A 16,740-nucleotide genomic window follows, 5' to 3' on the forward strand; every position below is an offset into this window, starting at 1 on the left:
TCATGTAGTAATTAACAGGCTTCTTCCTTTCCTCTTACTCAGATCTGACCTTTATCAAACGTTGGGCTTCATTCCTTCCTGTACATAAAGCCACCACCTTATTCTCACTGATCCTTTTTTATTTTTCAACTCTCTGTGGCACTTGCTAAGGAGGACTGGGAAATTGTAGCAGTCCTTTAAATTTAGGCATACTGAAAAGTGAGTGCAACTGAGAGACCAAGGGCTCCATTTCCTCCTCCACCCAATCTCCTCTAATTTTTTTGTTGTATATGTTAAGATTTTATTCAAGATTTCCTCTGAATTTTCTTCTTTGGGCAATATCATATATGCATCGTATTGTTACCTATTTTCTCTTAAAGCTTGTGTATCTTTTTTTTTTCTCAATGAGGTTTTAGGTTATTGAAGACAGAGACTATCTTGAATTTTGTCTCTGCCTTCCTCTCTTGTTCAAGAAATACTTGTTGCTAACTTTATGAATGACTATTTGTTTTGCCTAATTTAAAGAATATTGTGAAAATGAAATGAGAAAAAAATGTTTTGAAAAGTGATGTCAAATTACATGCTACTTTTATAGCATTATTTTGGAATGAGAATTTGTCAAAAGCTAACACTTTTCCACATTTTAATTTATTTCATTGAAAAAACAGTTGAATTACTAAGGACCAACAATTAATACATATACATTAAAGGTACCCACTAGTAGAAATAAAAATATGTGTAAACACACAGATTGACATTACGAGAGAAGTATGGTTATAGAAGTGTGTCCAAAGTGTATCTGGAACAAAGAGGGCAACACCTAAACAAGCTGTGTTTAGGTGAGTCAGGTTATGCTTTCATCCTGAATGGTATCTTAATGGATAGAAGTTGCAAAGTGAGCAAGGCAGAGAGCTAAGTACCTTCTAGGTTAAGGGAACAGAATATAAAAGGCTCAAAAACATGAAACAAGATCTTGGGAACTATTATTCGGTAGAGCTGGAACATAGGAATGGCTGATGAAATCAGAGGTTGACCTGTCCTGCCCAATACTGTGGCTGATAGCCATATGTAGTTACTTAAATTTAAATTTAAATTTAAATTTAACTTAAAATTAAAAATGCAGTTCTTTAGTCATACTAGCTGAGCACATTAGAATATGTGCTAGTGGTCTCTATATTCTATAGCACAACTATAGAATTATTTCTACCATCACAAAAAGTTCTATTGGATAGTGCTGAGCTAGCTCATAGAGGACCTTGCACACTTGATTAAGAAGTTGGAATTTTATCTTGAAGGCTACTGTGAGCCTTTGAAGAGTCTTAAGCAGGGCAGTGACGTACTCAGATTTGCATTTTTAAAAGGTTATCATATTTTCAGGTATCTGATCTCAAGTACATAAAAATTTTAGGATCAAACATTTCTATCTAGCATAGCTTTTGCTGACTTAAAGCATTTATAATTGGAAGGGAATTAGCCTGGGCTCCTGTGATGATTACAGTGGAGAATAAAATAGAGAAAGGATTTAAATGCCCTTTTAAGACTTCTAACTTAATTAACTAGAGAACTCTTGAAAGCTCTTCTTATTTTTATATTAGTCTGAAAAAAATACTCCTTTACCTTTTTCTTTTAGTGAAGTTACTAGGTGATAAATGTTAGTGATAATGTTATGTGACAAAAATGTTCAAAAATTATTATTCAAAATATTTATATCTGTATTTTGTTACAGGATTTGCTGTTATGTTTTGAAAGCTAAGACTAATAACTGCCATGACTTAATAATAACTTGACTAAATCAAGATGTTAAATAGAATTGTCATAGATTTATTAATCAAATTAATTTAATTAGATTTCCTAATAAACTAAAAATGTTGCTTTTAATAATATGAATTAAATTTTCATGCACATTTGCTAATTTGGGCCTTTTTTTACAGTTAACACAATATCCACTCCAGTTGCATTTCCCACACCAGCTCTTTCTCCAAGCTTGATAGCTGATCTTGAAGGTTTAAACTTGTCAACTTCTTCATCAGTCATCAGTGTAAGTAATTTTCAAAAAACATAAGCTCAGTTTTCAAATGATGCCATTGCATTTTTTATTAAAATGCCAACAATTGAAGTAGATTTTTAGTCTTGAACAGTTCCTCCTCTAACAAATCTAATTCAGATCTTTTTAATTTTGTAAATTTTTTTTTTAATTTGCTCTATCCAAACCATTATCCTTTCAATTTACTTCTCTTTGTTATTCACATCATGTGGACATGATACTTGTTGGTTACTGGTATATATCTGTAACATACAAGGGTTCTTTGCCACATTGAGTTAGTTTATATATATAAATTCTGCCATAAGGAATTGTCTATAACAGATTTTCATTCCCATAATCATTCTATTCCTACCACCCTGTTATTTTACCATAGGGTATTAAAATACCTGTTTTTATGTAAAAATCTGCAATTGTATTTCTCCTTGTGTTATATTCATACATTTATTTACATGCTTTGATATCTATAAAGAAATTCTTTAATGTTATTTATGAGGTGTAACTTGCAGTGAGACAAGAGGCCTGCATATTTCAAAATAATTCCAAAACCATCAGCCTGTCATAGTATCTGAAAGGGCAATAATTTCTGTGTTAGCATAACATATTCACTAACCTTTCACTCTAAATCAAGCATGCTGCCTAGGATATATAATCTGTTGATATGCTTGACTTCCTGTTAATTTGTTGTCAGAAATCTGGCAAACTAAGAGATAGAACAGTAAGTTTTGATGGGGAACACAGGTCACTTGACTAGATCTGGTGTATGAATGGGTCCCAAGACTGGCAGGGCCCTGAAGGGCACATGATTGGTGATCTGAATTGCTGGAGAGCATAGAGCTGCTTCTGCCAGAAGTGGGAAAGAGGAGTACCTAATTCTTGTATGTATTACAAAGAATTTCCCCTTCAAAACAAATGTGTTATCAGGGCCATACAGTGAAATACTCAAAAGAGTTACATGCATTTCTGTTCTGCTTTGGTCAGCTCACATAGAAAGTAGAGGTGAAAACTATTAAGCTTATAATGTTGTTTCAATTTATAAAATGCAGTTCTCTCTTAACACTCAAAAATGAGTAAGAATGGTATTTGGGATTTTAGTTTGCTCTTATTGTTGCTGAATGGAAAAGGAACATTAAAAGAGATGGGGTTGGGGGAACAATGAAAATAAACAGTTAAGCCTTTCATTTATTTAAGCAAGAAGTATTTATAGAACATTTGTGCATTTGTGATAGACTATAAAGAGAAACTGGTAATCAAAAAATCTGTGATGCAGTTAGTCCTTGAGGGGAAAGGAAGCCCCAAAAAACTTGGGAGGTGGTAAGGTAGTGGATAAAAAACATGGATTCTGGTATCAGATGACCAGGGTACAAATCCCTGCTTTGCCACTTATTAGCTATGTGACCTTGGGCAAACTGTTAAGTAACTGTTCTGCTCTTCAGTTTCCTATGAAGATAATATGTACCTCCCAGGATTGTTGTGAGATTAATGAGATAATAAATGTAAAGCTCTTAGAACAGTGAGTGGCACATTGTCATCCCTCAATAAATATTAACTAATATTTCCAGAAGTGATATGATATGTGATAATGGACCCTGAGTAGACTCTCATACTTTATTAGCTGTAAGAAGAATGCAGTTGAGATTAGGAAAGCTTGTAGTAAATTTTCATTCAAACATTGAACAGTAACTGAAGGACTCACCCTTTCACACTGAGGAGTTTGTTTACTGGGATGATTTTGTCAAAGGAAAAGAAAAGCACACCATCCAAAGAGTGTGCTTAAAGCAGACTGCTGAGTAAAGCAGGATTTCAGCACTCCTCCCACAAAAAGCTAACAAAATGATCAGACAATAAGCAGTAGTAAGAATGGCAACCAAAAATTCACTAGAAACAAGCAAACAAGGAAAGGAATAGAACTTAAAGAAAAAAGCAAAACTTTGAAAAGTGGAACCTTCAGAAATACAATAAATATTCTGGTGCAGAATGACATGCCTCCTAATCTAACCTCCAGCCCTCAAAGCAGTTACTTAAAAAAGAAGATGCAACCAAATTGTAAGTTTTCTCATTATGTGTACATATTTAGAAACAAGTAGACTAAAGACATTCAAGGAGAAAATCAAAGAAAACCCTCAAAAGTTACAACCCCCACATAATGCTATGGAGCTCAACAAATACAGGAGCCTTTGGGTCCTAAAATGAAATTCACAAATAAGAGTATATCCATAATTTTAAAATCAGCATGCTGTCCTAATTAAACTGAAGAATTAAAAGTAATTTATAATTAAGTAATTGTTACATTGATGCATAAATGCTTGACCATGACTACTCTAGAAATGTAGTGAAGTAGTTAAGTGATGCTGGCACTCATATACAACGTGGCAGCTATAAACGCAGACTGATGTAGTCTGATTTTTTGGGGACACGCAGCACATGCTTTATTTTCAAATTAACATTAAAACATAAAGCATGAATATTAGAACAGGAACAGAAATCCCACTGCCCTGTTTTCAAAGCCAAGTATAGGGATATATACAATGACAAGACATTTTGAGTCTGCTTAACCAGACCCTCAATGGAAGAAGAAGCTTTGATACAGGCATGAGGAAACATGGTGGCACAGAGCCTGGCTTTATAGATGCATCTCCTGCAGGGTTGAGGTGGGCAGGAGAGATGGGTCTGTGGGGGAAAACTTTATAGATGATAAGGTGTGTTGTATTTGCAACTCAAATACTGTGGGTTGTGATACTGCCATCAGTTACAAAGTTTTCCAAAACATTGCCCAGTTTTTCTGGTTGTTGCATTCCTAAAAAACTGAAAACATTAATACCTTGCAAAAAAAAATGCTTTGTACTTATATGTAGTGTTCTAGGATCAGGTAACTTTAAACAAGTTTTCATTTCATGAATGTCCAACAAGACATTTGAAAGTTCTAAGGAACATGGTATAATCTTTGTTATGTGTATCTGCCCTGTTTATTACAGGGCATTTAGCATTCCTGCCCTTCACCCCTTAAGGCTAGTAGCATCTTTTACTGCTCCTTCCCCCAGTCATCTGCCAACTGCACACATTCAGAGCAGTGGTTAAAACTTAAAAGCACAGACTTTTGAGCCAGACTGTGTGAGTTCAAATCAGAGCTGTGTCACTTTACACAATGACCAGCCAGTTTACCTCTTGATGTCTCAGATATTCTCACCTGTAAAATAAAGATACTAACACTGCCTGTCTCATGGGGTCGTTGTTATCATTAGATGAGTTAACATACATGGAATGCTTATAGCAGTACCTTCCACATATTAAACACTAAGTATTTCCTGTTACTACTTTTTGTTATTACATTATTATGACAACTTTGTAAAGAAAGGAGTGACCTAAGATAATTATATTGTCTTTCTTTATAAGGGCTACATACACATAGATATTCCCAAACATGAAAATAACTGTCAGTCCTTTAAAGAAAAAAAGGGGGTGGGGATACTGCTCATTGTCAAAACCAATTAAAGAATGACTCAAACTTAATAGAATCAATATCAAAGCCAGATACAAGGGTATATACAATCACAAGATTATTTTGACCCTCGAATGGGAAAACAAGCTTCAATGCAGGGATATGGGAACATGGTGACACAGAACCTGGTGTAGCCCAGAAGACCAGAGTATCAATGGGAATTATGGTCACAGAATTGAGTGTAAATGATAAGAATAATATAAGAAACCAAAACTAGCAGGTGGGGAGGGAAGGATGAGGGGATGCATGTTCATTTACATTTCATTTTTTTTGTAGTAGGAAATGCCTTGGTTTTGCTGTTTAATGAGACTCAAACCTTTTAATAGGTTTGTATAAGCTCAAAGAACATTTTTTTGGAAGTTTTAGAGGTTTGTTTTTTGTTTTAGTTTTTAGTTTCCCTTTCTTCAATTCAGTTAAAGATTATAATCCTATTGCATAGGATAATTTATCTGTTACTCTGTATATCTGTCTACCCATGCTTGCAGAGGTAAACATGGTTAACAGTAGTTAATTTAGGTGAGATGATTTTGGGTGATTTCCAGCCTTTTTTTTTGGTACTTTTCAATAAAGTTTAAGTGTTTTATAATAAGTAGTTAACTTTTTTAAACAATAAAATTATTACTATGAAAATGAGCATAAGTACAAAAAAGGAAAAATGTATTTATAGTATTAGATGTCAGAATTGTGCTTATCCTTAGGAGAGAGAATTAGTAATTGAAAAGGAACACAAGAGGAGCTTCTGGGGTGCCAATAATGTTCCATTTTTTGATCTAGGTACTGTTACATGGTGTATTCAGTTTATGAAAAAATCATTGAGCTTCACACTTAAGCTTTTCTGTGTGTATATTATACTACAATAAAATACTTTTTAAAAAGCAGACAAGAGATACACTAACCACTCTCCACTGTTGGTGAGGGATGCAATGAAACAAGCATTATACACTGCTCCACTGAGGCCACCTACAGAAAGTCATAGAAATACACATAGTCTTTGACATAGTAATCTTATGTCTAGATTTTTCTTCTAAGGAAATAATTAGAAATACAAAGGTTTATGTGCATGGTTGTTTGTAACCTCAATATCTAGTGATAGGAGAATGATGGTTACATAAAGTATGACAGTCAAATCTCAAATGTTATACAATCTTTAGATGTTTTTATCAAATTTAATGAGATAAGGAAATATGGTATAATGTAAAGTGATAAATGGCATACAAAATATGTGTATTATCAATTTTGTAAAATTGTGCATGAAAGTTAAAAAATGCATTATAATATTAACAGGCTTTCTGAATGATGAGTTTGTTGATGATTTATATTTACCTTCTTTATATTTTTAGTATTTTCCAGAGTTCCTCTAATCAAGGTGTAATATATTTATTATCCAAAAAGCAATCATTTTTTAATAGAAAGGAAAAGCATGTATATGAATGGCTAGGATTCCTTTTGACATTTAATATCTAACATGTGTCTTTCTCAATCATCACTACTAATTGTGATACTGAGCAAGTCATTCGGTTTTCTCATTCTCAAGTAATGGCAAGGTAGATCTCCATGTTTCCTTTTAACTCTACTATTCTTTGAATCTAGGAACCTAAGTTGGAATTTCAAGGCAATGAAAATAATTATGCTGGGATGATTTGAATGTTTGTGAAAATAAATAGACGAAGCATATTTTAGCTTTTGTGATGACTTCTACCCCATAGATGATTTTTATTTATTTCAGCAAATTGTTTTTCTTGCATATTTGGTATAGTATGGGTAGATTTCATATTTTGAAATTACCGATACAGTGAAACCCAGAGAACAGTTCCTTTTTCACAATACTTTTCAAATGAAAAATTTCACTGGTGATTCTAACTCTTTGAAATATATATTCAGAGCACAGATTTTCTTAAACATAATTCCTAATAAATACTATTATCATTGAAAGAAATGGGTTTTTTCAGACTGTATGATACAAATGATGTATAAACACAGTTTTTGTTTCAGTCTTCCATGCAAGTAATTGTCAACAGTAAAGGCCAACGGATAGCTAAAAATGAAGAAGCATTTTAGTGCAGTATTTCAGTGAACAGACTGACTTTTTTTAGTAAAATTTTTTAACTAGAGTATTGTTAGCCCAAGAGTTTCTAAATTATGTGTTACACATAAAGCTCCAACAGCTCAAAAATAAGAATGTTCAAAGTGCTGGGCTGGAAGGGTAAGAAAAGAGGAAGAGGGGAAAAATATTTTGCATATGAGAATAAGTGTGAAATAAGAATAAATTGTTCACCTCTGGTGTTAGAAAGATTGAAGTCAAACTCCAGTCTTCTCTCCTTTAGATGATGACTTTTTGTATATTTGAGGCACAAAAGTATTAAAGTGACTTCACTTAAAGTTTCCTCTTGAACAAACTCAGTCTTAATGTGCTGTTAAACATCAGCATAAAGTCGTCTCATTCTTCGCTTTTTTTATGTTCCTTCTCAAACTAGTTATATAAAAAAGTTTATTAAGTTGTTCACTTCATATTTAAGATTTATGTTTCTATGGAAAAATGACTTCTGAGTTCTGACCTTACTACATTATAAGGTTCCCAAGGCAATCCGCCAAATGCTACAAAACCCATAATGGAAGTATAGTACCTGTGGTTCTTTAGCCCCTAACCACAAGTCAGAAGGTTTCTGTGGGAACATACTTTTTAGAGTTAGAACTTATAATACCAAGAATTCACTTAGACAGGGTAACGTTAAGAAAATGCATTCAACTTGGAACCCAAACACCTAATTTCTATCCTTTGATGAGCTAGTTATCATTGCTGAATATGGGCAATTCTTTGACTCCAATTTCTGAATTTATAAGATGGAGATAATACTTTCCCTAAACACTTAACTGTGTCATGAAAAGCAAATGAAACAATGTATCTGAAAATGTTTGAATTGTATTCTTTTGGAGTGGGAAGATAGAAATGAAGATAGAATTTTAAGAAACCATGCTTTAAGAGGCAACAATGGTAAAGACCAAGTAAAATAAATCGAAGGAGGTGCATGGTATAGCATGGTAACAGAAAACTTAGTTTAGGGAGGGACATAGGCTACATGTCCCTCCCTAAAGTAAAGTAGTAAGTGCTACATGGGAGGTGTACATCTGCTGGGCTTTACCAGGTGATAAAGATCTCTTAGAAAAGAATATGCACATGTGACCCTGGAACTGATTCTTGAAGAATAGAAAGAGTTTGTATAGGTAGCTGGAGTAGTATGGGAATGACGACCCTGGCAGAGGAAATAGTGTATTGAAGGCTTGAAGTGTAGAAGAACTTGGAGTATCAGAGAACAGTAGTTCATAGTGGCAAATGTATAGCACACACAGGTTGGAATAACCAAGTCTGGTGTTGGGGAAGTATGTTGGTGATATACTATCATGAGAAAACTGTAGTAATAATTCCTTAACTCTTTGCTTTCTAATCTTTTCATGTCACAGTACATATAGAAAAATGATAATATTTGTAGTGTGCTCTGGGGTAAACAGAGAATGCTTCAGGAGGTGGGAGGCACTCAACCAGGGAGCTCCAGCCACCACAGGCTCCACGTGGTCTTCCTGAGGGCCAGTGGTGTGGACAACAGCATAGTGCACCTCTAACCCATTTGTGGCACATTAGTGAGGAAGCACTGACTTAGCTGCCAAGTATAACAGACCTGATCATCATGAGTCACAATCCCTAGGAGGAATTTAACTTAGGAGGATGCAGGGAGGTTCATTAAGTGATCATTGTAGACTATACAGGTGATAGAGTGACAATAGCAAATCATTCCAAGAATAGTCCAAGAAAAAGAAACTAGATTTGCAAGAGTATGCTCCGCAGAGTGAGCCAAACTCCAAGTTAAGGGCACAGCCTTCCAGACTGCCCTCCCAGTACTACTGAGACCAACTAAGTTTTAGGGTTCCCTGAAACCACCCTCAAGTTTGATAATTCACAATAACAACTCACAAAACTTGGGAAAGCACTATACTTAGTATTACAGGTTTATTATTTCAGTAGGATACAAATTAAAACCAGTCAAGGAAAGAAATGCATAGAGGAGATTCTGGCTGGATTCCAAATTCAGAGCTTCTGGGTTACACTGCTGACCTCAAAGTATGACAGTATATATGGAGTATTGCCAACCAGGGAAGCTCACCAAGTAGTGTCCAGGTTTTTTTGAGTGTTTATTAGATAGGCACAGTTGATTGAATTATTGCCACATGGTTGAACTCAGTCTTCAAGTTAGGCTAACATCAATAGGCAGAGCCCCAACCCCTTAACCATATGGTTGGTCTTTCTGCTGTGGCCAGCCTCCATCCTGAGTTATGTGCTTGGCACAAGCTATGTAGGGCATACCATGAATCATTTCATTGGCATAAACTATCAGGTATATTCTGCTAGGGGCCTACCACGAATAATAAAGACACTGTTATCACTCAGGAAATTCCAAGGGTTTAGAGGTTACCTCTCCAGAGCTACAACAAAGTACAGATCTCTCTTTAAGTGAGACCAAATACCTTATTATATGTGTGCTGTATAAGTGTCTTATTCATTCAACATTATTTCTTCAGGCCATAATATGAGGCAGGGGCCAAAGATATAGTGGTGAACAAAATGGCTAGGTTCCTGCCCTCAAAAAGTTTACAGTTGAGTAGGAACATAAAGAAAAATTGCCTCAAAGGTATGTAATTGAAGTATACTAATTGCTTTGATTTTGTAACATAGTTTTGCCCATTTAGGAATTTCTGTAGATGCAAGTGTTATTTCTCTGATTATATACATAATACTATTATTTTATATTGGCTCAACTCCATAGCCCCACCTATATCCCTCTATACTGTTGTAGCATAAAATCTAATGAGATACTTTTAACATTTAACTTTAAAATTGAGTTTTTCTCTCTACCAAGTAGAAGGATAATTTTCACAGTCAATGCTATTCACCAGCTGCTTTCCTTGCATTGGCCCTGTCGGGCAACATTTCCTCATTTAATGAAGGAGTAAAGCTTCACAATGCCATGGTGAAGACCATGATAACAGCAGCATGGAACTAAGGTCTGTGCGTGTTAGGAAAGCCAGCGTGGGATTTCCTGTGACCAGCAGAAAGATGGCCTGTTTGTCAGTATGACCAATAAGCCATGTAATGAAGCTCTCCACCCCCTCAAAAGATTTACGGGCTGAAGGGTAGGAAGAAGAAAACTCATAGGTAATGTGCTTGAATTTGGGCAGGCAGCGTGAGGCAAAGAAAATGCACTTTTTTTATACACAAACCAAATTCAGCATCTGAAGCTAGTGTGTATCATTACTTCTGTCAAGTTCCTTGTCCAAGGAATATAGAAAAATGGCTAGTAACTAGGCTTATAGCTTCTGCTTTTGATAACTAAGGTTGACAACTAATGAAGTTGCAACTGTCCAAGTTTAGGGATGGGGTATATTGACTCTATACTATAGGGACTTAATTGGAAAATAAAGATAAGTCCCTGTTAGTGCTGCTTTTGGAATGGAAGTTACTCTGCCAGTTTTAAAACAATATGAAGAAATAACAAACCATAGTTCATGAAGCAAAATTTGAGTCACCAAATCTGAAATTTACTAAACAGTATTTGAAATTATTAGGATAATTGTGCATTATAATGATGACAGTTGTAATAGAAGTTGATTTCTGGTTCTTGTAAGTTGACTTTAATCTTAAGTAGATCTATCCCTTTTTTTTTCAAATTGATACTAGAATGGGGCATTTTAGTTTTGTTTTCCCATCTGTTTGTCTTATACTGCCAGAGTGCCAGCTTTGTTCTAGTTAGTCTGCAAGGACAGACCACTTTGACAGTCTTTATTTAATACAGCATTTACTAAGTCATGTGCCAGATGTTTCATTAATATATGGTTTTGTTCCTAAAACATGATGACACACATATCGGTGATAAAGTTTGTTTTCTAATATTGTAGAACTATCTTTTTAAAAATCGCACTTTTACACTTTTCTTTTAAAAGCTTAAGTTATATTTAAGCTCCAGCCTAGGAGATAAGCCCATCTTATATCAAATTCCTTTGAGTTTAGAGGAGGAAGAAATTATAAGTCAAAATTAAAAATAATTTTGTCATTTTAAATTTGAGGAAAATCCTTTATTTGTTCTGATGAAAATGTCAGTAGTCATGGAACTGTGTTAAAAATAATGAAAAATCACTGGCCTGGGTCTGCTTAAATTGAAAACAGTTTTTAATTAAAGCGTGATAGTATTTTGTGCTTCCATTGCCTGGCCATGCCCCATATTATTCTTTCATTCAATTCTCTTATGGGTATGAGTTGCTTTAATTTTTAAATTAAACTTTAAGGTGTGCCATACTACTGCTTCATCTTTTTATTTCTGCACTACTTTAGAGGTCTCATAGTTCATAACAGACCATTATCTATCCCTTTGCTGCGTTATTGAAAGGAGCTACTTTTTTAAAAGAAATTGTCATTAGTTTTTAGTTGCAGGATTTTATTGCAAAATATTTTTTATTTGGCTTAGATAAACATATGCCAAGCTAAGTCACACCAGTGGATGCTATTCATAATGCTTTGTTGATATTATAATAAAATAATCCACAATGAAAAAAATCCATTAGATGCTATGCTAATTATAATTATTAATGAACTAGTAATTACTATGGCAAAAATCTCACCTGTCAAAGAAAATATGAATTTGCAAAAAGTTGAAAGATTAAAGAAGTAATGGTAAAGAAAGCCTGGACCCTTTCTTTTTCTCTTCCTTCTACTTTGTGATAAGTCATTCCTTTTGCTTGCTTTGGGTTCACTCTTTTCAGAGCCAAGACAGTTTATTGAACATCTACTGACTTCTTTCCTAAGAATACGGTCTTTAGCTTTTATTTATTATCATTAAATGTGCTATAATAGGAAACAAGAGGTTTTTAAAATTCTGGCACTTTGATTTTACACATCCAAAGCTGACTGAACTTTGTGTTATGATCAACTGCTATATAGTTGGCCCTTGAACACCACCAGTTTGAACTGCTTGGGTCCACTTACGCATGTGTTTTTTTCAATAAATGTATTGGAAAATGATTTGCAACAATTTGGAAAAACATTTTCTTTTCTGTAGCCTGTTCTAAGAATAGAGTATATAATACATATAATATACAAAGTATACATTAATTGACTGTTTATATTATCAGTAAAGCTTCTAGTCAACAGTAGGCTATTATTAGTAGTTTAGCTTTGGGGGAGTCAAAAATTATACATAGATTTTTGACTACACAGGAGTTGGCACCCCTAATCGCTATGTAGTTCCAGAGTCACATGTATTTCAGACTTTGCTGCTTGTGTTGAATTGTGATGTTTGCAGTGAAAAATACATTTTTTAAGCTTTAAAATATGTCACATTATTATGCTTAGGCCTATCATGTATTATTTTTTAATCATATATTAGCCAAGCTAACTTTTGTTACCCTTGTTCCTCTTAAAAAAGCTTACCAAAAATTTTCTGAACATAGGGCAGGGAATTTATACAGAAAATTGATAAATATTATTTTAATAGTATTTAAACTTTCCACGTGAGAAACCTTATTAAAAAATGGAAAATATTATTGTAATACTTAGGAAAACTTTGTTTCTCTTCAAAGGAAAAGAAAATGAATTTAACTGTAGTGTAAAGACCCAACTTACAGTAAAAAATTGAATTTATCACCAGAGAGAGGAAAGCATGGAGTAAAAATAGATAAGTACATATATGACCCTAAAATGAAAGAAAATTAAAAGCCACTTCTCCTAGAATATATCAGACACACTATTATTCAAATCATTCAGGAATGTAATTACAGACAGCTTTTATAGACCTATCAATAAGGATTATTTCTTTAAATTTGCAGCTGTTCCACATTATTGAGTATATAAATATCTCCCCCAAATGCTAAATTAATTCTAAAAGTCTGTTTTACACTTCAGCTCCCAAAAAAATAAAACCCAAGAAGAAACAAAATTTCAGTAAATTCTGCTTTAAAATGCATACTTTAAATTGAGAGATATCAACCAAATGTAATGTGCATATCTTGTTGAATCCTGATTCAAGCAAACCAACTCTGAAAAAATGTGGATGGTCAAAGGAAATGTGAACACTGACTATATTTTACATGAAATTAAAGGGAATTTTTTTATTTTAGATGTAATAATAGTACTGTAAATAAAATGTCTATCTCTTAATATACTAACCATATACATATCATGAAATTAAATCATATCTGGAATTTGTTTTTAAATAATTCAGAAGTAAAATAAAAGACTGAATTAAACAAGATGGGACAAATGTTGATAATTTTCAAAAACTTAGATATGAGTAACTAGTTGTTCAATGTATTTCTCTGTTTTTGTGTGCTTTTGAAAGTTTTTATAATTAATTGTTTACATAATTTCAGAAACTTGTGTATTTCATATTTTCACTGAAGCTTAGACATCCATGCTTCATGGAGTATGTTACCTGACAAAGTTATCTTGTAAACTTGAACTAGTACATCAGAATTTGAGTTCAGTTTAGATTGTCATCTGTTAAATTAGAAGAATGTAGTAGGTGGTTCCTAAGGTCCCACCCAATTCTAAATCTTTAGGAATATATGGGAAATTAAGTGGAGATAGATAGCAAGTGACTTTAGTAAATGTCAACATCAGCATAGGGGATAGGTACCTTATATTCTATACTAAAAATATATTGCAGATCAAATAAGACTTGTACTCTTGAATCCCTGAAAATAGGACAGGGCCTTTTTATTGGCCTATTTCCAGTGCTTGATATGTAATAGGTGCTCATTAAATGTGTGTTAAATTAATGACATTAATATTTTCCTGTTTTCCAGCTTCAACATGATAGAATCCATTCCCACTGATGTCTGATTAAAGGACTGTATTGTTAATATGTTAAGAATAATTCTCTCAGTGATGTAATAAACTATCAAGCACATATCTAAAAATATTTATGCCTCTTATGTGTTCTTTTAATTACTGAACATCTAATATTTAAGACAGTTAAATGGAGAATAACTTACTGCTTTATATTGTTTGACTAAATGTATCTTAGTAACACATCCTTTATTTTTCTTAAATGCTATCTTAATTTAACTAAAAATACAGCATGGTCAACTGAGAAACTAGAAATTATTTTTATTTTATTTTCCTATCAATAGAGCAGATCTCCTAAAAATTTAAAGCACATCTTTCTAAGGTAACATTTACCTCCTCACATTTTTAGCAGCTATCAGACATGACATGGGACATATTCATTGACCCTAAAAATTTTCATCAGAATCATTCACTGAAAGGGGGCAGCCCCAGCCAGACAAGAGGCTCATTTCAATTTTAACGGCTGTAATTAAAGGTTAATTCACTGAGTCAGGATTAACGAGGAAAGTACAAATGATAGGCAAGCAGCTGCCTTTATAATACAAGATTAGAACAATGTAATTACAATAGGAATTAGAAAAAATCAACTTCCAGAAGGAATCCTTTAATGAGTGAATTAAATTGTGATCTCTAAACATGAATATAGAAGGTTATACTTCTTAAGGAATCATATAAATTGATAATTGTATATCTAAGCGTATTATGTCAAATGTAGAAACAGTGGTTAACACTAAAAACTTTTTTATTATTAATAAGTTGCCAAAAAATATGTGTATATACCTACATGTGATGTTTTTAAATGGCAAAAAATTTTCCCTACTTCAGGCTTATTTTTTGATGACCAGTTATCTGTACTCAAATCAGAATTGATCTTTTCCTCTCTCTGCCCCACTTCTGCCAAATACTTTTTACCTTTATATGTTAAATCTATTTTTTTATAGAGCCTATTTCTAAAACTCTAATGGCAGTAAGAAAGTTGACATGTCATTTTCAGGTATATTGTGTTTATGTATTTTATAATTTTTATGATTTAAGCTCAGTGCTATTTGTATTTTATGCAGGTCATATCACTTTATTTTTAGTGTGATGTATCCTTTAAGCTGAGGACATTGATCCAAGCTTTCTTATGTGTAGTATGTTGATAGAAAACACCAGGCTTACTGTGTTAAACATCCTTATATGAAAGTCCTTTGTGTAGTGGTTGGCACATAATAGGGCTTCAGCAAATGTTACATAATTTTCATCTGCTTTTGTATTACTGTGAATGAAGCCAGTATATTTTTTAATTAGTTGAACACAATTCTATCAAATATTTATCATCTGTCACAGGATTCAAAGAGAACTTGTATGCTCTTTGGCTTATAGATGTAAAGAAAATAATCATCCATCATAAATGGAGGCTGTGGAAAATTGTCCCTCAAAAACTGAGGTCCCATAAAAAGAGTTTACATTTTGTCAATCATTCTTGTGCTGATTTAGTATAATAAGTTTGTATGCTGGGGTAAATCTGAGTATTGATGCTAGAAGCTAAGAATCCAACATCATTCCTAGAAAAATATATAGTGCTATTTGAAGATTATAATATGTAAAACTGTAAGCACTGTACTGCTATTACTGTGGAAATGAGTTGTAAATATAATATAGATATACTTGGTAAAATGATCTCTCTTTTTTTTTTTTTGGTTAAGCTGTGACAAGTGCTGAAAAATTTGGTTTATGTATACATTGTGGAAAACCTGGAGAAAATTGATAGTGTTTCACTGGTATTTAGATTAACCCACACATTTTATTTGGAGTGGGACAGCATGCTGTTTTGAACAATATTTTGACATTAAGAACTCCACAAAATAGTATTTAAGCCCCCTTTGGTGTGGGCAGTTGATAACTTTTCATTCATAATTAGCTCATAGAGAACCGAGAGACATTTCAGGGAAATTGAACTGTCAGTGGGTAGAAACAAGCATTTGACCTCATCACATTGAGTGGGGCCCATCATAATTTGTTCATTTGGTGCCCATCAGCCCAGCCTCATCTCTCATACGGCACCTCGCTGACCTTCCCTCTCCAATTCCGCTCAGTTCAGCTTTAATTATGACTCTGTAGACCTGAAGAAATATTGCTGCTTGCTCTCAAAAACCCTGAACTGCCACTCACCAAAAGATTGGTTTTTAACAGGTAATAAATGCCCAGAGGAAATGGTGCCATGTCCGCACAGAGAACTGTGGCTTCTTTTGAGATTTTGCTGGCTCTCAAGTGTATCACTGCTGCCTAGTGAAGTTTTTACTTGACACAGTAAACTTATGACTGAATTCACTGCTATAAGGAAACACT

The 16,740-nt window shown here is 33.7% G+C and overlaps 1 protein-coding gene across 5 annotated transcripts in view; it reads left to right on the forward strand.

Annotated features, from left to right (window-relative positions):
• Positions 1–16,740, forward strand: part of AP3B1 (adaptor related protein complex 3 subunit beta 1) — a 273,969-nt gene that overhangs the window by 203,367 nt on the left and 53,862 nt on the right. For all 5 annotated transcript variants that reach the window (XM_073234795.1, XM_073234799.1, XM_073234824.1 and 2 more), the window contains one exon: positions 1,911–2,017. In XM_073234795.1, coding sequence (XP_073090896.1) covers positions 1,911–2,017 — 107 coding nt within the window. The remainder of the gene's footprint in view (positions 1–1,910; positions 2,018–16,740) is intronic.

Source organism: Manis javanica, chromosome 1 (genome assembly GCF_040802235.1).
Source record: "Manis javanica isolate MJ-LG chromosome 1, MJ_LKY, whole genome shotgun sequence".
NCBI lineage: Eukaryota > Metazoa > Chordata > Mammalia > Pholidota > Manidae > Manis > Manis javanica.